At 34.3% G+C, this 27,079-nt stretch overlaps 2 protein-coding genes across 2 annotated transcripts; both read right to left on the minus strand.

Annotated features, from left to right (window-relative positions):
* Positions 1–2,614: 2,614 nt before the first annotated feature.
* On the minus strand, positions 2,615–7,190 carry LOC115965051. Its single transcript, XM_031084258.1, has 4 exons — positions 6,854–7,190; positions 6,274–6,470; positions 4,006–4,504; positions 2,615–3,708 (listed from the first exon to the last, which is right to left on the minus strand). Exons 1-4 carry the CDS (start codon positions 7,188–7,190, stop codon positions 2,615–2,617), a joined length of 2,127 nt encoding a protein of 708 aa, XP_030940118.1.
* Positions 7,191–9,475: 2,285 nt separating this feature from the next.
* On the minus strand, positions 9,476–11,422 carry LOC115965052 (zinc finger MYM-type protein 1-like). Its single transcript, XM_031084259.1, has one exon. It carries the CDS (start codon positions 11,420–11,422, stop codon positions 9,476–9,478), a length of 1,947 nt encoding a protein of 648 aa, XP_030940119.1.
* Between the last annotated feature and the right edge of the window lie 15,657 nt (positions 11,423–27,079).

Genomic DNA, 27,079 nt, shown 5'->3' on the forward strand with positions numbered 1-27,079 from the left:
TTTATTTATTATAGGAACAATCATAAATGTAATATAGGAACAATCATAGTCATAAATATAAATTTGAATATTCATATTTTATTCATTATAGGAACAATCATAAATCATAAATATAAATTTTGTAATACCAAAATGAAAACAAATTTTTTTTTTCTCAAAAATTCAAAAGGAAATTAAACAAAAATATTCATTTTTTTAATAAAAGTTATTTATAACATTTTGCGAATCATTAAAAAGAATATAAAATTTGAAAATTATTCTTTAGACCACCACGCAATATGTGACATATATGGTTTCATGTTAATTGTATTAGTGAAATGAATATACATAAACTATGTTATACATTTGTTGAAATCACCAAACAGATTTCAATAATAATCATGAAAACTTTTTTTTTTTTTTTTTTTGACTGTGAAGATAGGACTTTTATTAATATAAAAATTGGGCTTTGACCCCTAGTAAGTATACAGTACCCAAGGCCTAACCATAGTCGTTGGGTTTAAAAACAGTACAAGTGAAAAGAGAAAAACACGTATACTGCACTGTCCCTTCAGGTGCAGAGCATGTTGGCCCTCCTCGTGTTCAACTTGGTTCTGCCATGTGCCGACTCAGCCTCTGACAAGGGTAGCTTAATGTATTTGGGGGTTTAAAACGAAAATTAATTATCTTGTTTTAGATGGAAAATTACTACTAATTAACAAAAACTACGTAGAATTTTTTCTTTTTTTATAAATTTTATAAACAAAAAAAATTACACAAAATTTTTCATACTTGTTGATATGGTAGATTGATAATAGTAAGTAAAAAAGTGGTGTTAGTGGTGGATTTAGATGAGAACTAGTAAAAATTTGCTAATTAAACTCTTATTATTTTTCTTCTTTTTTTTAGAAGTACAACATTCACAATATTTTTTTACAACAAATCCTAGGTTTTAAGTTGCTTTTTTTTTTTCTCTCTTTGAAAATATCAGTATAATTATTTTGTTGCTATCAATAACAGGTTGTAACAACCTACTACTTAGCATAATTGTAAAAGTGTTTTAAAAAATATTGTGGACGTTGTATTTTTCTTTATTTTTTATTTGTTTTTCATCTGGTAAAAAAAATTATTTTATTTATTGATTATAAATAACCTTATTGGTAAAATTTGAAGGCCTTTTTTTTACTTGGGGCCTTAGGCGACTGCATTTCTTACTCCATTGTTCAGCCGGCACTGGCCTCAACTAATCCTGCAAAAGATTTATAGCACCCTGTAGGATGTCCGCTGGTTGGGTCTGCTTGTCTTCAAAGCAATATCTGTTCCTAGCATTCCAAATGGCCCATGCCACCGTCGCCCATGCTTCCAACTCCTCCCCCGTGAACTTCTCTTCCAGGTCACGAACTAATAGGAAGATACTTTGCGCTGTCGCCACACACTTCTGCAGTCTCCCACGTGCCACTGCCCACACGTTTCTGGCTAGAGGGCATTCCCAAAGTGCATGCCCGACCGTTTCATCGGTCAGTCCACAAATTGAGCACAGCGGATCTATTGGAACTTTCCTCCGGTAAAGGTTTGCTCGGGTAAGGAGTATGTCTTTGCATGCTCTCCAAATGAAGTTTCGAACTTTAGGTGGTACGTTCAACTTCCAAATCTTGCTCCAGAACCTCTTTTCGTCCCTTACACTTGAGTGCTTAGCCCCTGAGACACGGCACACACGGAGTGCCACCCGGTAGGTTGTTTTGACCGTGAACTGTTGTGCTTTATTTTTTTTCCAGCATAGTTTATCTCAGGCATGTGTGTCGTTAAGCTAGGTGCGCAGGATGGCGTTTTGCGTGGACTACATGAAGGTGGCTTGTATCAGAGGTCGGTTCCATTGCATGGTTTGGTGGTCAATGAGGTCACTTACTTTTAGGTTGGTGTTTGCTCCTAGCTTAAACAAAAGCGGGTGGGGCAGCCAATTTTTGTCACTAACTGCTATAGTCTACCCATTCCCTATCCTCCATATAGAGCCTTCCCTAATTAAGTCTCTTGCAGCAAGTAAGCTTCGCCAAACAAATGATGGATTGTGGCCTAACTCTGCCTCCATGAAAGAGCACCTAGGGAAATATCTGGCTTTGTACACCCGATAGAATAGGGAATGTGTTTCAGTGACAAGTCGCCAAGCTTGCTTAGCTAGCATAGCAAGGTTAAAAGCATGAAAATCTCTAAACCCCATATCTCCCTTCTTTTTGGGTGTGCACAGTTTTTTCCAATTAATCCAATGAATCTTCTTTTCACTCCTAGTTTGTCCCCACCAATATTTGGCCAAAATTGAGTTAACACCATCACACACCTTTCCAGGAAATTTGAAAATGCTCATGGAGTATGTGGGAATTGCTTGGGCCACTAACTTGATCAAAATCTCCCTACCTGCCTTTGATATGGTTTTTTCCTTCCACCCCATCACCTTTTTTGTTATCCTCTCTTGGACCTCCTTAAACGTGCCAACCTTTGATTTACCCCCAACCATGAGCAACCCAAGATACCTTTCACAGTTGTTCATGACTTGTGCCCCCATCAAGTTTTGTATCTCTTCTTTTTGCCTATGGCTTGTATTTTGGCTGAAAAAGAGTGTGGTTTTGGCTTTATTTATGGCCTATCTTGAGGCCTTCTCATATTGTGTAAGGATATCAAGTAGTTGATGGCATTCCCCACTCTTAGCTTCACAAAACCGTAGGCTGTCATCTACAAAGAGAAGGTGAGAAATACGTACCTCGCCTCGGCAAGAATAAATGCCCTTCAACTGATTGGTGTCTGCTGCTTTCCGAATCAAGGAGGACAGCCCCTCAGCACAAAGCAAGAAGAGGTATGGAGATAATAGGTTACCTTGTTTAATGCCTTTGGTTGGTGTGATAAAGCCCTTTGGTTCCCCATTGATGAGTATGGAGTATGAGGCTGTTCGTATCGTTTCCATAGCCAAGTTTACCCATTGTTCAGGCAGCCCAATCTTCATCATGATCCGCCTAAGGAATTCCCACTCCACTCGATTATAGGCTTTGCTTATGTCTAGCTTGACTGCCATGTGACCGGTCTTCCTTTTCCTCCTATTTCTCATCCTATGAAGCATCTCAAAAGCCACAGTAGTATTATCTGAAATGAGTCTGTCAGGGATAAAAGTGCTTTGGGCATCAGAAATAACATTAGGTAATATGGGTTTTATCATGTTAGCTAGTACTTTGGATACAACCCATGATACAACATTGCTCAAGCTAATAGGACGGAATTCCGTGATAGACTGTAGGTCCTTCTTTTTGGGAATGAGGACAATATGTGTGAAGTTCATTTTCTTCAAGGGCCTACCAAAGTGCAGATCAAATACTACAGCAAGAATTACATCATGCCCAACAATATGCCAATATTTTTGGAAAAATAAAGGAGACATACCATCCGGTCCAGGTGATTTTGATGGGTGCATACTGAACAGAGCCACTCTTACCTCTTCCTCAATGTACGGTTGAGTCATTTGGTTTGCCATATCCTCAGTGACCACTTTGTCTATTGCATCTAGGACCCGTTCCATGCCATTAGGGTTGGAAGTGGTAAAAAGTTCAGTATAGTATTCCTCAGCAATGTCACTAACTCTGCTCAAGTATGTCTGCCATATCCCCTCCCTGTTTTGTAGCTCTTCTATCGTGTTTTTCAAATGTCTTTGGCTTGCCCTATGGTGGAAGAACTGAGTATTCTTATCCCCTACTTTGAGCCATAATGATCTAGAGCTCTATCTCCAGTACACCTCTTCATGGTGTAGCAGGGTATTAATCTCCCTTCTCAACTCGGTGATGCGGTGTAGGTTCTGCTCATATCCATGCTTAACCAATTCTTCCAACTCCTGCTTCTTTTCATTGAGCCTATGCCGTGTGTTACCAAAAGCTACTCGACTCCAAGCCACCAGGTCTAATCGACATTTCTTGATTTTCTCAAACAAACGGTTCATGGGGCTGCCCGAGGGTAGAGATTGGGTTCATAAGGTTCAGATCACTTGCTCACACTCTGGGTGAGACGCCCACTTCTCTTCAAACCTGTGGAGTTTGTGCTGACGTCGAGGAGTAGGAGCAGAGACCGGTGGTGTATCCAACAGTACCGGATCATGATCGAAATACGTAGTTGTCAAATGAAACACCTTCACCCTTGGGTGCAACTCCGACCAAGTGACCGTTGCACACACTCTATCCAACCTCTCCTCCACAAATTCTTCCTCATCTCGCCCATTTCGCCAAGTATACCTGTATCCACTATACCCAAGATCAATCAGTCCACAAAATAGTAAGGTACGTCGGAATTCTAGCATAGGAGGCAATGGCTTTGGCTGTCCACCATTTTTCTCCTCCGAGCTCAGAATCTCATTAAAATCTCCCAAGCACACCCATGGAAGTGTTAACCGACTATATAAGTGACGAAGAAGCCTCCATGTCTCTGACTTCTGTTGTTCATCAGAATAGCCGTAAATACCCGTTAGCCTCCACGGTTGGCTAGAGGGAGGGAGAACCTGTGCATCAATGTGGTGTGGGGAGTAGGTGTTTGTATCAACGACCACCCCAGTTTTCCATAGCAATGCCAGACCTCACTGGACACTGCTAACATAGATTGAAAGCCCAACTCAACCTTTATTGGTTCCATCTCTTGAACTGTCAGTTTTGTCTCCATAAGAAACAAAATTGTGGGAGCTTTACTTCTCACCAATTCAGCAAGAATGTCAACTGCTCAGTGGTTTCCAAGCCCCCGGCAGTTCCACCCTATGATAATCATTGTGACCGACGGGGCTATGCCGCAGCCTCCACCATTTGGATAGTAGGTTGTGTTTGGTCGGCCATCACCTTGAGCCGTTTGGTCTTTGCTTTGTTACCCTGAGCATTGTCTAGGGCTACATGAGATATTTGTCTCTTCTTTCCCACCGAGTAGGGGTGTCAATTCGGGTTAGTGTGTCGGGTTCGTGTTGTGTCGAGGTAGGAGTATTCGACTGAACGGCTCAACCCTAACCCGACCGATTTAATAATCGTGTCATGATCCTTCAACCCTAACCCGACCTATTAAGAACGCGGGTTGACCTGACCCAACCCATTTGACACGCTTAATAAATGAGTTGTGTTGGGTTGACACGAATGTTACACAACCCATTTCAACCTGCATAATATTAAATATAACATCCATCTAGAAATAATTTTTTTTACATCCCAAAAAGCAATGCATACACTTCAAGTCTTCAACTCACATTCAAAATAATATAGTTCAACAAAAATATAACATTCATCTAGAAATAAGTTCTTTACACTCCAAAAGAAGTGCATACACTTCAACCCAAATTCAAAATAACATTGTTCAACAAAAATATAATATTCTTAGAACTCACCAAATGCTAAGTATCAATATTGAAAGAATTTGAGCAAATAGTAGACTAATCCTAACTATGACCATGATTATCATCCATAAATTCTTTGTTGATGTCCAAATTCATAACATCTTCCACAAGCTCATCCTATTTCATTTGTATAAGTTCTATGCCAAAAAAAGAAAAGAAAAAAGTATTAGTAGTTCTAGGGTCTGTAAAGTTTCAATTTCCAATTATATCCCTTGTAAATTTTTGTAATTACTCACTTTTCTTTTTAAATTTAAAATATATGTTAGATATAAAAGGTATTTGAAAAATCTAAAATAAAATAAATATTTATTTGTTATACGAGTTAAACGGATTGTGTTAAGTAGGTTATTTCAAGTTGATACAAATAAATTAGCATGTCAAATGTGTCTATTGCGAATTACACGGATTGACCCGCTTATGACACGTTTCTTATCGTGTAGCTTTCGGGTCGACCCGTTTATAACCCAAACCCATTAAGGCCCAACCCTAACCCGAAAAAACCTGTGTCGAGTTCATGTCGTGTTCACGGGTTGGGTTGAACATTGACACCCTTACCATCAAGTTCATCCTTGCTGAGTTGTCTACTGGGTTAGTGGTGTTTTGTTTTGGTCTAGGAATTTTTTTTCCACGTGGCTTTGTGTTTTTCTTGTGGGTCATCTTCTTGTGCACGTACGGCTATAGTAAGGCACATGTTTGTCTTTATTTCCCCCATAACTAATAGGTATGTAATAAAGTTCCTCCCCATGATTTTCGGTCTCCATGATGGTGGGATTTTGAGTTGGCGTAATATCCCGTGTCTTAATCATTTGATTAGTAGGTAGCGTGCTTAGGGCTGATTTTGATGGGATTGTTGGCTTTAAAATCTGTAACGTTTTTGGAGAGGATATTGGTGTGATTACAGGATTTAAATGCTGAACTGTATGTGTCAGGTTAGGCAAGACAGTTTCCGAAATTTGCGGCTTTAACGCATCAGCGTTTAATGTGTCTAAAGGTCCAGCTGGCATCGGTGGTGGAGTCGTCTCAGCTTTAGGTTCTCGCCGGCTTTGATCTGAGCTTTTCTGGTTGTTTCTTGATGTTTCCGTTCTGCCGCGAGTGCCTGCCTTCAACCATTCCCATACGGCATCCCCTGCTTTTCAACCTCAGTCGCCACCCTGCACTCCTTGCACTCATGACCTATCCTTCCACAAGCAAAACACCAGCTGACTAGTCTTTTGTATCAGAAAGCGACTTTTGCCTTATCGCCTTTGGGACTAATGACTGGTCCTCCGCGCCTCAATGGCTTGTCTAATGGTACATCCACCTTAATTTGGAGAAACCGGGCTTGGTCGATTTTGAGAGCTTTGCAGTCCACGTCAATCACCTTGCCTAGTCCTCGCCCAATATCGTGTCTGGCTTCTTCAGTGATTAAGTCGAACAGTAGGCCCCAAACTTGGATCTAAAACGGTAGGTGGGTGAAGGTCACAGTTCTGGTACTCATACCTTTTTCCCATCTCCGCATGGCCAGGATGTGGTTATCAAAACACCAAGGCCCGTTACTCCAAACCCAATTCAGTTGGCTCTCCATTGCAAATTTGAATTGTAATAGTCCGTCGCCTAGTTCCAACACCTTCAGGTCTTCCCCCAGTTTCCTCGTTGATCTCAGTAAGTTCTTGGCGGCTCTAATATTAATCAGTCTAGTTGTAAGAAACTTCCCAATTAAACTCAAAGAATATTCTTCTAGGATCTCCTTTCTCCTCAACGAACGTACTGTAATGGCTTCATCCTCGTCTGCTGTTAATTGCATTCGCTGGATACGATCTAATATTTTGGACTCCATGACACTTTACCAGAGGTAGAGCCAAGGCTTGTGTCTCCCACCAGTCCCCGTATGTAATTGACGTAGAGGAAAAAGAGGTGAGAAAGTGAAAACTCACTCACGTTGAGAAGAAGTGCTCCCCCAAAGAGGAGGAAAATGAGTTTCAAAGAAAAAGAGATGTGGTTATGGATGTTTTGTATGGTCAATGAAATAAAGGGTCGTAGGTATCATGAAAACAAAGAAGAAAATAATAAAAAAAGGGTGAGGATCGTAGGTAGCAGGGTTGTAGGTAGCAGAGGGCGGAGAAGAAAAATGTTAGAATAAGATGTGAGGGTCCACTGGTCGGCGTTGCTCAGTGGAAAAAGTACTCACCGAGGAGAGGGAAAAGCTCCTACCTCGAGGAGAAGTTTAACAGTCGTTTAAGTGAGAATCTCATGAAAACTTAATTACTTATTTGTGGCTAAAACATTACAAATCCCAACAATATAAGAATTAAAAACTATTCGGTTATCTAATTAAATTTCTAAAATCACATGGAGTACTCATATTATATGAATTAATATCCTTATAACTGGTGGTAGCTACTTTTAGACACAAATTTTGCAAAGGCACAAATTTTGCCAGTTACTTCTCTCCAATTCAATCCAACATGTGATCTTCCTTCGCCTATTAGCAAAATTCAAATTGTTTTTTGCTCCACATGATCATTGAGAGATTTATCCAGATAAGATTGTTGTTGGCTTAAGCTCTGAAACCAACATAAATTAGATAGCTAGATGTAACCTATGATAGAATAATAATAATTAATTCAACAATTGTACCATCTAACAAAACAATAATGGCAATAATTAAGTAATCAACAAATAACTTAATAGCAATGTCACTGAGGTAAACAAAAGAGAACATGTGACAATGTTATATTTCTATAGGAGGATTTTGCAATGGGGTACAAATTTCAAATGTAACAGTGAAAGTTATAAATTTTTTTAAAAAACTAAAAATTAACAAACCATTAAGCTAAATACAAAACACAAATAACTTTTCTTTCTTTCTTTCAATGGAGAATATGTAATAATGTTAGTTCATGCATTAGACTAAATGTGATAATGATTCATCAAGTCTATTTATAAATCTCACATTTTGATCATGAGTCCATAAAAGAGGTTAATTTTAGCAAGTGGCTCATCAAGCAAAATTATTTTCTGTCTTATTGTAATTAAAAAGGCATGTAGCTAAGAACATAACAATCATTTTCAGATCGAATATGATAGGATGATGAGAAATTGTCTAAAATTAACAAACCTTTGAATGAAAATCTAATGCTCTTAGTCTTAGATGGTTTATATATATGTGTCAAGTTTGTGTATGATATGTTGTTGTATAATGTCAAAGAAGATAGGAAAAAAAGACAACTAGACCTGTACCTTGAGGAGCAGGGGTGTAGCTAGGAATAAATACTTAGGGGGGGCCAGGTTGTAACAGAGATATACTAAATATAATTCTTAAGTCTATTGAATACAAAATTATCAACTTTCATATATCATTATATACTTGAACATGTTGGGAATTCAATTGAAATTCTAAACCTGTGAGAAACAAAAATATAGAGAAAACAAAATGCCAAAAGAAAAACAATCACACGCACAAGACAGTATTTACGTGGTTCGGCAATTTACCTACGTCCACAGAGTTGCAGGGATTTCACTATTATTAAAGAAAATTACAATATGCGGCTACAATGTTTTTCTTTCTCAAAAACAACAACAAGACAAAACCCTAATCACGAAAAAAAACGGCTTTTATATCTTGCGCACAGGATTCACAATGGGCTACAAAACGGGCCAAAATTTTTTTGTTGGCCCAAACCTCCGCTCCATGGATTAAGCCTCAGTAAATCTCTCATTATTCGGGTCAGGTCGGGTCATCAACCTGACCAAATCATGCCTGATGACGATTTTTCATGGAATAAAATTCATCCATTATTATCTCTATAATGAAATTCCCTGCAATTTCCTTCTCTATATAAACTATCAAATTATCTGCCAAAAGCTATCCTCCATTTTATTGCAAAGTCTTGTTTTTAACAACTTCATAGCTGAGAAAGCTCGTTCTGTAGTTGCTGTAGAAACTGGAAGGGTCAACACAAGACGAATAAGTCTATCAATCAAAAAATAAATTTTAGACTTTCCTGAAATTTTTAATCCCCTACATAGCTCGAAAATTGTACTCATATTCTGAAAATCTGGATGTTTTATCACATCAAGCTCATAATGTTGCAATTGAGACTCCAAAAGTTCTTGTTCATGTTAAGTGAAATCTTGAGGATAATATTTCTTAACCAAATTACATATATGAACAATTTTGAATAATCTAAAAGCATCCTTGGGATTTAAAGCTAAACTAAGAATGACAAGTTTCGTTATTAGCTCACAAAATCTACTTTTCAATTCTTGCAATTGAAAGTCTATTGCAACTGTAAATATGCCAATTCTAAAATGATATTCCATTGTTAAATCGTCATCTTGACAACAATATCTACCTCGACCTTTAGTGTAACGAGTGTTCATATCAGGAATATCAATTTCATGTTGCTCACAAAATGATATAACACTAGCAAGTAAAGCCTCCCATCCATAATCTCTCAACTTTTGAATAAGTGATTTTGTAGTTGAAACTAAATGCATGGCATTTAAAAGGTCTTGAGAATGTTGTTGCAAAGCTTGACAAAGAACATTAGTAATTCCCATTATCTCTTTCATCAAATGCAAGATTAAAATAAATTCAAATGATATTAATACCTGATAAGCTCCCTCGGCATCACCGCGTTGTTTATAGTTAGCCCCTTCCTCAGGGATAGTGTTAATAACTTTGCAAGTAGCATCAAACATTTTAATCAAACTACAAATAGATTGAAAATGAGATCCCCACCTAGTATCTCCAGCTCGTTGCAAAGTACCAATCTGGTTTGCACCTCTTCCAGTCTCAATTTCATTAGAAGCAATCATATTCTCAACTTGTTCTACTTGAGCATGTTGTAATTCATCATTATGCTTACTAGAACCAACAAAAATATTTATAATATTAACCGAATGATCAAAGAATTGATGAACATCTTTTACTTCTCTAGATGCTGTAACTAGAGCTAATTGCAACCTATGAGCCATACAATGTACATAAGCATATAGGTAATCTTTAAGAAAAAAAACTTGTAATCCATTCAATTCACCACGCATGTTACTAGCCCCATCACATTCTTGACCTCGAATATTTTCAATGTGGAGGTTGTAATGAGAAAGGACAGCACATATCTCATTCTGTAAAGTCAATGCAGTAGTGTCTCTAACATGCACAACATGAAAGAAACGCTCTTTAATGAAACCTTCTTTATCAACAAACCTCAAAATGATGGCCATTTTCTCTCTCTTCGACTCATCCCGGGCTTCATCAACAAGAATGCAAAATTTTGCATCCCCAATTTCTTCACGAATAGCATTTTGCACATTACTAGCAAGAATATGCAAATTCTCCTTTTGAATTGTGGGTAATGTATATTTGGCATTTCCTGGAGCATTTTCCAAGACAACACTAGCTACTTTGTCATTAAAAGTTGATGTGAATTTTATTAATTTAATAAAATTACCTCTATTTTTTGAATCAAGGCTTTCATCATGACCTCTAAAAGCACAAGCTTGGAATGCTAGCCATCGAGCACACTCTATTGAGGTTTTGAGCCGCAATCGATTATTCTCTAATTCTTTTGACGTTTGTTTCTCAATTAGCTTGTCAATATGTCGTGAATAGTTCTTTAAATCCTCGCAACATTTCACAACAATTTTATGTAGGGAGTTTGGTTCTTTTCCTACATGACGAATTAAAGGACAATTCATTCCATCTTTCACCTTTTTCCAATTATTAAAACCTGTTGAAATGAATGCATCTGATCTGGGACGACCTATTGGTTTCTTACTAAAAAGGTAGCAAGTTAGACAATATATCGCATCCATTGAAGGTGTGTATTCCAACCAATCCTTATGTGAATCAAACCATGAAGGTTGAAATCGACGACGATGAGTATCATCATTGTATGGATAGTCTATATTTTTAGGTTGATATGGACTTTCTATGAGATAAGCTCGTCGGATTTCATCTTGTTTGTTGATAGGAAATTCACATATTTGTTTACATGATCCTAGATCACGATCTATCTCTTCAAATTGAAGTTTTGGACATTTGGAGGGGTGTTCATCAGGCATTGAAGTATTAACATTTGTTTCTATAGCCACAGATGTCCTAATTTCTGAATTGCTAACATCTTTTTTCTTAAAGAATGCATCAATTGTTTTTCGTTTGCTCATAATTCTTTTAGCTTTAAGAATATGACTCAAAAATTAACCTGAAAAGAATTTTAAAAAATAAAATTTTAATTAGAAATTTTTACTTAGTTATATGAATGTTATTCATACTCAAGAAAAAAACAAAATTTTCACTACAATTTAAACAGTCAACCCATTTTTAATACAACTTTAATTAATAATAACCCTCAAACAAAAACAAAAATAATTTAATTAATTTTTCTTTTATAATGTATTGGTTAATTTAATTATATAGCTTTAATTATTGTTGTTTAGCGTAACAATAAACTATATTGCTTTAATTTATTCGTCATTAATTATACTGCTTTAATTTGTTATATTGTTTAGCCCCTTGTACATATTACATTAAAAGAGCCGAACATTATACATTCCATGTGCAGCACAATAATTAAAGCAGTGTAATGTGCTGCACATTACATTACTTTAATTATTGTTTACCCCGCCCCATGAGCCCATCTACCCCCTCCCACCCCACTCAATAGACAACAGACAAGCACAACATGCGTCCCAATCACAATAGCCAGCTGCAATCAGAAAATTTCGCAATGCCAATCACAAATCACAACACATGTTACACTAAATGACAATCAATATTTCACCAACACCAACACACTGGCCAACAAAAAGGGATAAGATAAAGCCAAATTTAAAAAGACAAAAATAGGAAAAAAGCAAAAGCCAGCCAATAAGAGACTCACAGTTCAAAAGAGAGAGAGACTTACTGAGATCAGATAGGCTATTAAAGAATAAATAGAGAGACTCGTTCATAAATTTCATTTCATTTTTTCATTCAGTGAGATAAAGAGAGAGAGACTGAGAGAGAGTCAGAGAGAAAAACCTTGAGGGAGGGCCGGATTGCCGGAGGGAGCAACGAGCACCGCTGCACCGGAGCAGAGGCAGAGCGATCTGTGATCTCCGATGACCGATTTACGATTTGCGAAAATTTCATTTCATTTTTTCATTTCAGTGAGATAAAGAGAGAGAGAGTCAGAGAGAAAAAGAGAGAAATACCTTGAGGGAGGGCCGGAGGGAGCACCGAGCACCGAGCACCGGAGCAGAGGCAGAGCAATCTGCGATCTCCGATCTAAGATCTGCGATCTGCGATGAGGGGCAAGCGACGACGATGACGAAGAGCAAGCTACGGCGATGTGACCGAGGGTTACTGGGTTTGGTTTACTGGGGTTTGGTTTTGGTTTGTGTATTGGGGATTTTTTTTTTTTAGATAAACACCTCTGTGTTTGGTTTGCTGAAGTTTGTTTTGCTTTTGCTTTGTATAGACAATATTGGGGTTTGATTTCTCTGCTAGCGACGTGATGGATTTGATTTCTCTGCCAGCAACGTGATGGGTTTCATTTCTGATTCTTTGTATTGATTTTTTTTTTTTTTTTTGGTTGAGAATCCGTGGGCTTGCCTTGAGCGAGCTACCTCTGTAATCTATTGGGCTCACCGTGGGCTTGGCTTGCCATGGGCAATTTTTTTTTTTTTTTTTTCAGATTTTAGTTCAAATTTTTTTTGGGCTTTTTTTTTTTTTTGCTTGAAAGTAGAACAAATATAATATATATATATTATAATTTTTTTTTTTTTAATTTGAGGGTGTTCCTAATTTTTGATTGAGGGCTGGGAGAATGGGTGAGAAATGGGTAGGGGGGGCCGGTTGTCCAATGTTGGGGGGGCCCATTTATTTTTTCTTCATAGTCTAATGGGAAAATTTTTTTTTTTTGGCAGGGGCCACGGCCCCCCCAAGCCACTATGTGGCTCCGCCCCTATTGAGGAGTATTTGAATAGATTATAGTGCCCTAAACTTTGCAGATAAGAACTACAAATTCTGATAGAAGCAAGAACCTGGTCACCTCTCTTGGTTGCATTCCAAAAAAATTCTACATGCTTTCTAATTTAACTTATGAGGACTATGAGAGATGTTGACATGAAGGCACTGTGCACATCTAGCCCGTTCCAAATACTTGAGGGTGTAAGCAGTACTCAACTCCCCTGAACAACCAATAATGATCCTACAAATTAAGATAGAAAAAACAAATTGGGAAGTCAAGCTCAACCCCACGGGCAAGGAATAGTTAACTTTTAGTGCTATTAATAAAACTTTGCATGTATAGAGAATTAGCGGGAGTTTAATTGTGTGACCCTGAAGTTCCATAGAAAGCATTGATATTCTCCTCTAAGGGTGTGCATGGGTCGGGTTAAGGGGATTTTTTGACCCAACCCACCATGGTGGGTCAAAAAAAATTCAACCCAACCCATCACATAAGTCCAACCCAACCCACATGGGTCAGGTTAGGTTAGGTTGAACCCATGGGTTGGACAAATTTATTATTATTAATTATTATTATTATAATAAATTGAATTGAAAAAAATATAAATATAAATATATTAAAAAAACCCAAAGGATTAGTATCAATGTAACTCTTTAAAAGTAAACAACACTAATTATTAAACAACAATTGTAATTTACTAGGGTTTATGTGAACTAATTGGCTTTTATATAGGATAGGAAGAGCTAGTTATTTTTTAAAAAATTATTAATTATATAATATTTTATATATATATATATATATATATTAAATATATGGGTGGATCGGGTTGGGTTTGGCGGGTTTAGAATTTTATGACCCAAACCCAACCCGACCGCTATCAAAAAAAAATTTGTAACCCAACGCAACCCACCAAACCCTAAAAACCGATCCAACCCAACGTTGGGTTGGGTCAGGTCGGTTTTGGTGGGTTGATGGGTTGGCTGCACACCCCTATTCTCCTTTTAAAGAAGTGTAGAGGGAGGCCAAGAAAGCTAATTTAGGTGAGTTTTGTGTTGTGCCTGGCGTGAGAACTCAAATTTAATTGAGAAGTGGAAAGGGTGGGGGATTAAAAGTGAGTATCTAAAACGCTTTGAGTTGAGTGTAGGGGTGTGCATGGGTTGGGTTGGGTCGGGTTAAGGGGATTTTTTGACTCAACCCACCATAGTGGGTCAAAAAAAATTCAACCCAACCCAACCCATCACATAAGTCCAACCCAACCCACATGGGTCGAGTTGAACCCATGGGTTGGACAAATTTTATTATTATTATTATTATTATTATTATTATTAATAAATTGAGTAGAAAAAAATATAAATATAAATATATTAAAAAAATCCAAAGATTAGTATCAATGTGATTCCTTAAAAGTAAACAACACTAATGACTAAAAAACAATAGTAATTTACTAGGGTTTGTGTAAACTAATTGCCTTTTATATAGGATAGGAAGAGCTAGTTATTTTAAAAAATTTATTAATTTTATAATATATTTTAAATATATATATATATATATATATTAAATATATGGGTGGGTCGGGTTGGGTTTGACGAGTTTGGAATTTTATGACCCAAATCCAACCCAACCCGCTATCAAAAAATATTTTGTAACCCAACCCAACCCACCCAACCCTAAAAACCGACCCAACTTGGCGGGTTGGGTTGGGTCAGGTCGGTTTTTGTGGGTTGGTTGCACACCCCTAGTGGAGTGTAGGTGACGGTTGTTATCTGCAACGCCAAATTTTATTTTTATTTTTTTTCCAATTAATTTGAAATGCCATCCTTTTGGGATGAAAATCTAAAACGCCAAATTTTTAATCAATATGAAGAAAGATGAGCTGGAGAAAAGAAAGAGAATAGACTGACATTCACTTATGTTTCAATAAAATGACACGTGTTACCATTTTGTGCATCAATCAGCTCTAAGGATTCAACTTTTATAATAGATTATAGATTATATTTTTTCAAAATATTTTTTTAAAGATTTTATGTAACGATTACGGAGGCTTCAAATGCAAGTGATTGTTTTTTTTTTAAAAAAAGTAATAATAATAATAATAATAATAATAAATTTACTGTGTAAAGTCAATAATCTATTTTTATTTTATTTTTTGTAAAAAATAAAAAATAAAAAATAATTATAAATTAAAGTAGATGAATATGTAAAGGCAAAATTATATGTAATGTTAAAACTGTCCAAGATGAATATGTAAAGTCAATAATCTATTTATATTTTTTTTGTTAGAAAAGAAGAATAAAAAATAAATAAGAAAAATAATAATTATGAGGCCAATGAGGTAGCGCAACAGGAGCTCAGCAGCAATAAATGTTACGCTTCAACTTTTAAAAATATATAGATAATATAAATAAATGACGACTCCATATAAAACTCTTAATTTAAGGGGAGAAAATGTCATTAGCTAAACCATCATTTCTTAGAGACAATTAGCATGACTTACCTTGTTCACGTATGTGTATCTTTGAGGTCGTGGCCTCTCACACTTATCTCATATTTGATCTCCCTTTAAAATGACCGTTCACGGGCTCAAATGAACACTTTGATTAAGTGATGTGAACGGTCAATTGTCCCCTTTCTATGGCTTTCTCCTATACAAGCATTCATCCCACCATAGATGATACCCGTTAACTATATTCCATGCCACCTCTAAATGATTACTCTTGTTCTGTATGAAGTTATCCCAATTTTTCCTTCACATTTAATAGCTAGATTTGCTTCAATTTTGTATGCTTGCTTGCACTGTATTGGAATCTTGTTCCTTTGATTTTAATTTTTCCCCCAAAAATTTTAAAGGAAATGTTTTCACTCCAGTGACAATTGGTCTTCTTTTTGGACCCTATTCTATGTTATCGTTTGAAGAGTACAAAGCTAAGGAGAGAAATTGGACATCAGCTAGGTCCAAGTTCATGCTAGGGAGTTCGACCCTCCGCTACAATTCAAGGATCCACTTGAAAGCTGGAGGGATAGCCCAATCCGACACCTTCAAAAAGAGAACACACGAGAACCGAAACAAGCTTCCAGGCACTATGTTAGCACTTCAAACAAATATTAAAGAGGCTCTTAGGGCTCTGGACTTACTCACCCATTATAAAGAACAAATTAAACTTGTATATTTAGAGGGAGGGAAAAGGTTTCTCTCCAAACTCTTACCAATATCTTTTTATTAGATGTGAATTTTGAAAATCTAACCGTTGGATTGCGTGTTATTATTATATCCTTCATGCTTGCAAAATTTCAAGAAGATCAAAAATCAATAGCTATGTTATCAATCAAATGCTTAAATTTCCAATTTTTGTGGTGTAAAATTATGCGTAAAAAATAAGTTTATTAATTGAAGAGTAAGTAACATCTAATTTGAACAAAATTTTATATTCATGTTAAGAACATAAATAATATGTAATTTAACGGTTAGATTTTTAAAATTCATATTCAATAGAAAGATATAAGAGTTTGAAGAGAAATCTTATCCAAATTGGCTACTTTTTGCCTGCTATAAAAGTGCCTATGGAGAATCAAGATTAAGAATGACTCTCATGTATCAAAATTTTCATTGTCTTCTCCATGTTCAGGATAATCAAGTACAAGTCAAAGCCAAACAATGTGTATTAATTATTAAGTCATGTTCCACAATACCAAGAAAAGGTAATTGCAATTAATCCACTATTGGTTAGGCAGGTTTTAATATTATTTATCTGTGGTTTGAAAAGTGTCACTAACTCACCTAAGGTGTCCATTAAATAGTCGTAATTTACATTTTCTTTTTTACTGTTAAAAACAAAAGGAAAACATAGAAATGAAGATTTGGAAGGGAGTTATTTTTATTATGTAAAAAACATATTATTGTTATTATGGCCTTATTGGAATTCCTATATTCTCCGTAGTTCATTTTTTCTCTATTAGCAGTGAAAGAAACAATTATCAGATTATTGAACTACTTGGCACATGATAAAAAGCAAAGATAGGAATGAAATTGGGTTGGGTTGTAATTTGTACAACTCATTGGCCAGACCAATTCTTTCTTCTCTTGTCAAAACTCTTTGTCCGGCCTTTTAGCTAGTTTGGCCCATGCTACATGCTTATTACCTTCTAGGTCCATGAGGTGAGGCGACTGCAGCCTCATTTGCATAAAGTTGGGCTCAATTGGTCCAAGTCTTGGGCGAATGATGGTTTTAAAAGCTAGTCTGGTCAAAGAATCGAAAGAGTGACTGATTTTCAATTTTTCCTAATTTTTGACCATTTTTTATTGGTTTTCCTGGTTTTTATTAGACCAATTCCATGCCTTGTTCAATTGGTTGAATCGGCCAACTCAGTCCGGTCCGGTCTGGTTTTCAAAATAGCGCAAATTACCCCTTGTTCATTTCAATTCAGGCTCCTCATATGGATTACACTGTACACATTATACAATTAGTAATAAACCAACGCAATTATTATTATTATTATTATTATTTTATAAACCAGCTTAATTTTATTTCACTCCTTGTTGCTTAATCAAGCTAAGAGTCTTGTAACTCAACTAACACTTATTTATTTTTCAATAAAGACATGCAAAGTTTAAAACCTCACAATTTTATTTCTTTATATTTATCACTTTGTAAATTGAATTGTATAATTCTATTTTAATGGTAAAAAGTAAAATATTTGCACATAGTCGAACCTTTATAAGTTATTGTCTCTTAATTTTTCCTTGGTGGGAATCACTCTGACTGGATAACTTAATTTTTTTATCTTAGCTCTCTCAAAAAATTTTTTTTTTTTTCACACATCCATCTAAATATTTTATTTTGGATACATTTCCAATATGAACGTGTTAGTTTTAAAAACCTAACATTTTATAGGATATGAGCATAATTGATATTGAATTAGTCTTATGGATTTTCTCTTTTAACTTAACTATTCGCCGCTTAAAGTTACCATGACTTTTGAGTGAAATTTGTAGAATGCCTTCATGTTAGAATCCCTTTTCTTCTCTCTTGTGTGTGTTTATTTCTAAAATAATATAAAAAATTTAACTAGCTAGTTGCAACCTCATACAATGCCTGAGAATATATAACTTTAGTCCGAACCCAATTTTGATCTGAATTTAAGTAGGTTGAACTTGAAATTGAGCTTAATTCGACCCAACCTTATCATTAAATTTTAGGGTCCGTTTGGTAGAGGAGTTTGAATAATATTATTTGTAATTTTTTAAAGTACGTGTGGAGTAAAAAAGTGTGTAATATTATTTAAAAACTGAAAATATATTATTTAGATTGTCTATCAAACACGGCCTTAATTTCTCGTGTTCAATGTGAACCTGAGTAATTACGCTTGAAGAATTTTCACCTCAATTATTACATAATTTTGACCACTTTATCTTTTTAAGGTCAATCAACGCGTTATAGTTGTTACACTCCTTTTTAGGTGCTTCACATGCAATTGTCTTCCACGGATCGTTTTCATGAGTCTTTTGGCCAAATATTGCTAAATCTGGTGTTTATTTACATTATAGGCACTATTCCAAGTTTATCTTGAGAATTGAAGAAAGAGAGTGAATTTCAGTAATAGTGTTGCCAAAATTCAACAAAAGTATGAGAGAGAAAGAGAAAAAGTGGGAGAGAGAAAATTTTGAATTTCAGTAATCACATTACCGAAATTCCTGCTGACCGAAAATCAATTGTGGCAATGCCATTGCTGAAAAAGGGGAAAACAAAATTTTGTGGCAATTGTGACAATGCCATTGCCAAAAATGGGAGGAAAAAAATAAATAAATAATGGTTGCCGAAATACTACGTCCACAATATTTTTACAACATTTTCACAACAAATCATAGGTGATTAGTTATTATTAGTTCAAATTTGAATTTAGCATTGAAATTACTTTTTTAATCCAACAATAACAACCTGCCACTTAAAATTTGTTGTAAAAATATTGTAAAAATTGTGTGCACATATCATTTCTTTAAAAAAAAAAAAAAAAAAAGTGGAATGGATTTGTGGCAATGGCATTGCCGAAATAGGAGGGAATTTTTTTTTCCCCTCCTATTTTAGCAACACCATTGCCACAAATCCATTCCTTTTTTAAAAAAAAAAAATATATGTGCACACAATTTTTACAATATTTTTACAACAAATTTTAAGTGGCAGGTTGTTATTGTTGGATTAAAAAAGTAATCTCAGTATTAAATTCAAATTTGAACTAATAATAACTAATCACCTATGATTTGTTGTGAAAATATTGTAAAAATATTGTGAACGTAGCATTTTTTTCTTAATTCCTCCCCAGATTTCGGCAACCATTATTTATTTATTTTTTTCCTCCCATTTTCGGCAATGGCATTGCCACAATTGCCATAAATTTTTTTTTCCCCTATTTCGACAATGACATTGTCATAATTGGTTTTCGGTTAGCAGGTTTGGGCAGCAGGAATTTCAGTAATGTAATTACCAAAATTCAAAATTTTCTCTCTCCCACTTTTTCTCTTTCTCTCTCATATTTTTGTTGAATCTCGGCAACACCATTGTCGAAATTCACTCTCTTTCCTCAATTCTCTAAATAACTTGAAACAGTGCCTATAACGCAAATAAATTTTAAATTTAACAATATTCGGCCAAAAGATCCTTGTTTTCATTGTCTGTTAATAGTACAGTGCACATGCACCACTTTCTGCTCTATTTCTTGTCATCTTCAAAGAAATTGCTCGTTGGATGCTTTTACGTGTCTAGACTCTAGGAGCAATATTGATGACAATTTGTCAATAACATTTATTTATTTTTTTCTCCTACAAAAATATTTTTAAAAATAGTTCTTACTTCTTAAACCAAAATCTTTAGAGCATTGGTTGGTTTCTTTAAGCTTCCCTTTAATTGATGTGATAAGCATCTTTAACTTCATTGGCTTAGAAAAAGCACATAATTAATCCACTATATATCCAGTCCATGATGGTAAGCGTTTTCCCAAAAGTAAAAAAGCAGAGCAAACAAATAATTTGGAAACCAATAGGCATCCTATGTATCGTACGTAAAAAGACACGACATCTGTGCAAGTTGATGTTTGGGTTATCTCAACATATATCTTTGTACATCACATTCTTCTATTGTTTCCAAATTCTTTCAGTTTCAGATACTTCAACCACATAATATTTTTTATTATTATATTTTAAAAATTGATACATCAGTTTTGTAAATCCTATGTATTAAAGTTTATAGTAGTTGTAGCATTAGTTTAAATAAATTTCTTTGACCAATCAATAAAAGAAAAAAAAATAATTATCCCACATTATTTAAGAGAGTGTGTTGTGTGTAGTATAACTTACTACACCTTCCCTTAAAAGTTACTGTAAGGACAGTATTTGGATTAGACCCAGTATAAGACTGGGTTTAAACCCAATAAACTCAAATAATGAATTTATAGAGTATGGGTGAAAGAATTTACAATGTTATTGCCTAGGTTTTATCACTTTTTTTCCAATCCCCCTTTTAGGTCACATTCCCGTACTATATATTACAATCTTGGTGTTATCCCTACCATACATGTATAGGTTGGATTCTAGGAGTTCCTTTTTGTCCCATCCAACACCTCCCAAAACCATCAAATATAGCAGCTGTAAGGCTGCTTGGTCACTGTTCAGTTATCACCTCCACATTAATGCGACCCGAAAGTTAGTTGGGAGGCATTTAATGTGGAAGTAGCAGTTTTTGAAGATATTTTTTACCTCCCTTTACTTACCCCTTGTCCAACGTTCAACTCCTAGTCGTGATGTAACTTTGAAGAAGGTCTAGGGTGATAGAACACTCTTACTGACCTTGGATCCTTGTTCCTGAGACGGCTTTTCTTCTCAGACGTGTGTTGGACTTATCTCATACCATCTTTATTTTTCTCTTTATACTATTCCCATTATAACCTCATTTGCCCATTTTTGGATTAGTTAATGTTCTCGGATTGGGCCATAGACCTAATTCGTACAGCCTTAATAATACCTCCTGACTAACTGGTCCCCACAGTTACTATGGCTTTTAAGTAGAGTTATGGTGTGCTTTTGTATTAAAACTCCTTTCCATGGCTTTTGTATTGCCTCACATTGCTTAAAAGAGTGTGTTGTGTGTAGTATAACTTACCACACCCTCCCTTAAAAGTTACCATGGCTTGTGAGTGGAGTTGTGATGTGCTTTTTGTGTTAAAACATTTTTCCCTCTCCCTTGTGTGTGTGTTTGTTTCTCAAAAAAAAAAAAAAAATAATAATAATGCTTTCTCAAAAACAAAAAAAAATACATCCCATAAAAAATAATAAATAAATAAAACAAAATAAACAAAATAACTTTGTAATTATTTGTATTTTTCTTTTGAAAAAGCCAAATATTATAGTTATATTTCCCATAAATTACCAGACAAATAAAATTTCTATATATTTTCTATTTATATATTAAATATTTTGGAATTAAAAACTGATTAATATTTCCGAGGATGAATAATTAAAAAATCAATTTTTTTAACTATGGATCACAAACAACTTAACAACAAGTCATTTGAATAAAGGAAAAAACAAATTTCTTAAAAAAACTATGGAAAAATTAATTAATAATTAAAAACAACACATCTTACTAGCAGATTTGGTCTTACAATCAGTCATGTAAGTGTAATGCCTAACTTTTTTTTTATTTTTTTTATTAGGTTCTCTTCTTTCAACATATTTCTTGAACAAGGTTTCTCTCTAAATTAGTTTAAAGAGAAATCCTTTAGATTTATTTTATTTTATTTTATTTATTAAATATGAATTTTAAAAATCTAACTGTTAGATTGCATGTTCTTTATATTCTTAACTTATATGTCAAATTTTGTTAAAATCCCGTGTTATTTATTATTCAATCAATAAATTTATTTCTTATGCATAATTATTTACCACAAAAAATTGAAATTTAAACATGACATTGATGACATAGTTATTAATATTTGATTTTTTTTTTTTGAAATTTTACAAGCAAAAAGAATATAATAAGTACATGTAATCTAACAGTTATATTTTCAAGATTCACATCTAACAAAAAAAATTAAAGATGAATTTTAAAAAACTTTTTTATATTTAAATTTTTATTTTTTAGGGGAATAACTTTATATTTTTGAGAAATATAAATAATAAATCCTCCCTCAAAAATAAAGAAACAAAAAATTCAAGGGGCGCCATTGGTCCAAGGCCCCTTAGTGTAGCTGTGGGCCGTTGCTGCAAACAAGCTTAGTCACGAGCGCATAGTCAGTAAGAGACGATGTAGACGAGTGCATGTAAAGTTCTTAAAAAGAAGATAAAGCAAAAAAAAAAAAAAATCTATAAAATTAGTTGTAACCTAAAACTACAATCTTACTCAATATCTTTTTATTGGAAGTGAATTTTGACAAATTTATCATTGGATTACATTTTCTTCTTATATTCTCCATTCTTGCAAAATTTCTAGAAAATTAATTATCAATAGTCATGTCATCAATAAATTGTTTAAATTGCAAGTTTTTGTAGTTTAAAATTATGCATAAAATATAAGTTTATAGATTGTATAGTAAATAAAATCCGGTTGAAACAAATTTAGCATATGTATTAAGAGCGTAAATGACTTGCAATTCAATAGTTAGATTTTCAAAATATATAGTAATATTTATTTTGCTGAGTAAGGTTGTAATTTTAGGATACAACTAGTTTTATAGTTAAACTTTGTCCTAAAGTGAAATAACAAAATTTAATTACAAAATTAGTTGTAATATAAGAGCACTAGCATTGGGGTGTAAAAACTCCCCGGCTTGCTATTTTAGCAACCAACAAGGCAAAGTAGCTACATCTGGGGGTGGGTTTTTATTTTCTTTTACCATCCATGAATAGTTGGTTCTAATATATGAGAACCAACTATAGCTTAGGATGTATTAAAAAAAAAAAAGTAAATACCTCTTCTTTCTCTCTCCTCATCACTTTTATAGTGTTGTTATATTATTTTAGTATATTGATTTATATTATTTTATTGTATTGTATGTAAAAATAAAAATTGTGATCAGGGGTGTCCAACCAGACCTGGTACCCGACTAACCTACCCAACCTGGCTGACCCGGCCCGAAAACCGACTGACCCAACACTGGTGACAGTCGGTGGCGGGTCTTCGTCCCCAAAACCCGATATTGGCGGGTCGGATGACGGATTTGAGCACAAAAATCCGATCCCCAATCAATCCAATCATATTTACACCGGAAAAGTAGATGTTCTCCACCGATGGGTGTGCTTCGCCGGCGTTTTGGTTCGATTAGTAGAGATCTGGGCCTATCTTTGCAAGATCCACCGAGATCTCATTGAGATCCGCCGAGATCTCTTTGAGATCTGGCAAGATCTCGGTAGATTCGGCCCAATCTCGACCAAAATCTAGCATAGTTTCAAAAATCTGGCATTGTTTCGAAAGTTTCAACTCCTACCGAGGACTAACCGGTATCCGATGAGTTCTGACCACTCGAACTGACTCTCTTCACCAGTCGGTGGCAGGTCCAAAAATGAGAGACCCAAACTGATCAGGTCGATTCTAGGTTGGGCACAAACCCGACCTGGACTGACCCGTGGACAGGCCCAACTGTGATGTTAGTGAGTTGTAAAATGAGATGATAAAATAGGTTTTTAGGGTGTAAAATAGAGACATGGTGTGTCTCCTCGGATGCTAGTGTTCTAAGGCAACAACCTTAATAAAATAAACATTACTCAATATTTTGAAAATCTAACAGTTAAATTACGTGTTTTTTATGTTCTTAATATACATTTTAAATTTTTTGTCAATCGCATATTATTTACTATATAATATATAAACTTATATTTTATACATAATTTTAAATTATAAAAATTTGCAATTTAAACAATTTATTGATGACGTATCTATTAATATTTATTTTTATAAAAATTTTGCAAGTATAGAAAATATAAAAAGAAAAGATAGTCCAATAATTGATTTGTCAAAATTTATTTTTAATAAAAAGATATTAAATAAGATTGTAATTTAAAATTATAACTAATTTTATAATTAAACTTTATCTAATTCACAATTGGTCGATTAAATAATGTAAAAAATGGTCAAAAGTTATACAATAATGCAAGGCTGAAAATTATTAAGCAGGTGAACTGGTGAAGTCGTGAAGGCATCAAGACTCAAAAGCCAAAGTGGGCAAGTGGTGTGAAATACCTCAAAAGAAGATAAAGTGCAGTGTTGATTGAACAATGGCAAAAATTGTCAAAAGTTACAACAATGCAAGACTGAGAAGTATTAAAGGGTTTGATTTTTATTTTTGGTCTGTCCTGGCTTCATGATTGAGTTTGGGAAAACTACATGTCTACGTGGATTAATTGAAAAGAGTCACAACTTCTAGCTTAGATCAACCCATGAGTTTTTCTCTCTTAATCATTAAGATAAATTGATCGATTAGTCAATAATATAAAAATAGATAAAAGATCAAAATATAATTCCAATTTTTTGTAAGAAGACGAGATTTATTAGAGCAGAAAGTGCCCCATGCACGGTGTATACTGTCAGGAGACAGAAATGGATGAGCAATTTCTTGGAAGATGACAAGAGAGAGAGTAGAAAGTGCCACATGCATCTGCATGTGAAGTAACAAGGAAGGCTACTTCATGTTTACCGACCAACGCCAGACGACTCCAGATATTGAATCGGCAATTTGGCATTGCTGTTTAAACGACAGCTTTAGTGTTTAAACAATAATAATATTTTTGACACATATTTTTATAACAATCAAACAAGTATTTTTATAATACTGAAAATTGAATAATAATACTTAAACATTGCAATTAAACGGACCCTTAAATATGAAAAACATAATGGAATTAATTTTTCCTAATCATGCAGCTTGTTTGGCTTTGCATATCACTTTTGAGATGTTTAGAGATGTACAGGGTTGAATAGTAGCCACAATTCGTCAAACACGTTTGAAGTAATCAAACGTTTTGCATAGATTAGCCTGTACAGTTTAGTTTATGAATATGTGAGTCTTGGAATATTTTCAATTACTGTGTTTCGTATGTATAACTAAATGATGCTGTATTTTTGAAAATATAAAATATTTTTAAATAGCATATTTACACCAATAAAAAAAATTATATTAAGTTTTGAAGAAAAGAAGATAATATGCAATGTGTTGATTGAGCAATGGCAAAAGTGGTCAAAAGTGAAGTCGGGTTAGAATTTTTATTTATTTTGTCTGTCTTGGCTACATGATTGAGTCTGTGTTCTAGCTTTAGATCAATCCATGAGTTTTTGTCTCTTAAACATATAAATTAATCGATTAATCAATATAAAAAATGGACTAAAGATCAAAATATTATTATTCCAATTAGTGGTGTCATCTGAAAGGAGTCCGCCATAGGAGCAATTTCTTGGAAGATGAGATGACAATAGATAAAGCAGAAAGTGCCCACTATCAACAGACAATGGAATCGATAGTAGACAATTCATTGAGAAGAAGTGGTCAAAATTCGTAATAATTGAGGAGAAATTAAAACTTAGTTGTGTTGAATTAGGACATTGTGGGGCTACAAGGCAACTTCTTCAAATAAAGTTAAAGATTTATTTAACTTTTGGTTTTTTTTATTATTTAAAACCTATTTTCTTAATGTAAAATAACAATTAAATTAAAACAAATCAATTATATTACTCAATAACTATACAACTAAAATAGAAACTACAAAACTTGTGCTTTGAAGTCAAATTTTGTGACTTCAAAATACAAGTTCTGTAGTTTTAAGGGTGTGTGTGCAAAAATAAAATTGTGTGGATTAGTTTGAGTGTAATAAACATCAATCAACGTAGAGGCATGACGAGCCAACGTAGAAAAGTGCATGTGAAATGCCTCAAAAGAAGATAAAGTCAAGTGTTGATTGAACAATGGCACAAGTGGTCAAAAGTTAGAATAATGCAAGCAAAAATTATTGCACTGAGGCCCCCCTAATGCAAGGCTGAAAATTATTCAATAGGTGATGTCGGGTTAGGTTTTTTTTTTTTTTTGGTGTGTCTTGCCTACATTATTGAGTTTGGTTTGAACTTAATAGATTAAGGTCAAGATTGGATCAAACTAAAACTACTTGGATTAATTAAAAGGTGTCACTAGTTCTTCTAAGCTTAGATAAATCCATTAGTTTTTATCTCTTAGATTTGTTTGGAATCTGCTTATTTTACTGAAACTGAAAACTTTTTACTAAAAGTACAGTAAATAAAGGTAAAAATTAATTGAAATAATATAGTAGAACCCATGGATAGTACCAAAAAGTACAATAAAGCTCATAAATAATAACAAAAATAAGATAAATAATAAAATAAACTGACTTTTTAATTTGGAGCCAAACATACACTTAAACGTTAAGATAAATTAATCGATTAAACAATTACATAAAATTGATAAAAAAGATCAAAATATAATTCCAAGTAGTGGCATCCAGGAGGAGGATTCAGATCAAGTGCAAAATCTAGGGTATTGCACCCGATACAATAGTAATATACAATTGAGATTGAAAGTTCAAAAAATAAATTTTTAATCTCAACCATTGAATAAAAAAATATTATTCCTAAAAAAAGGTTAAAAAAATTAAAAAATTAAAATTAAAAAATAAAAGTGATAAAACTGATGTGGGCGGATGTGGTGTAATTGCACCCGGTGCAATACCGGAACCAAATCGTCCAAGGAGCAATTTCTTAGATGAGATGACAAGAGATGCTGC

Source organism: Quercus lobata, chromosome 10, assembly GCF_001633185.2.
Source record: "Quercus lobata isolate SW786 chromosome 10, ValleyOak3.0 Primary Assembly, whole genome shotgun sequence".
Classification (NCBI taxonomy): domain Eukaryota; kingdom Viridiplantae; phylum Streptophyta; class Magnoliopsida; order Fagales; family Fagaceae; genus Quercus; species Quercus lobata.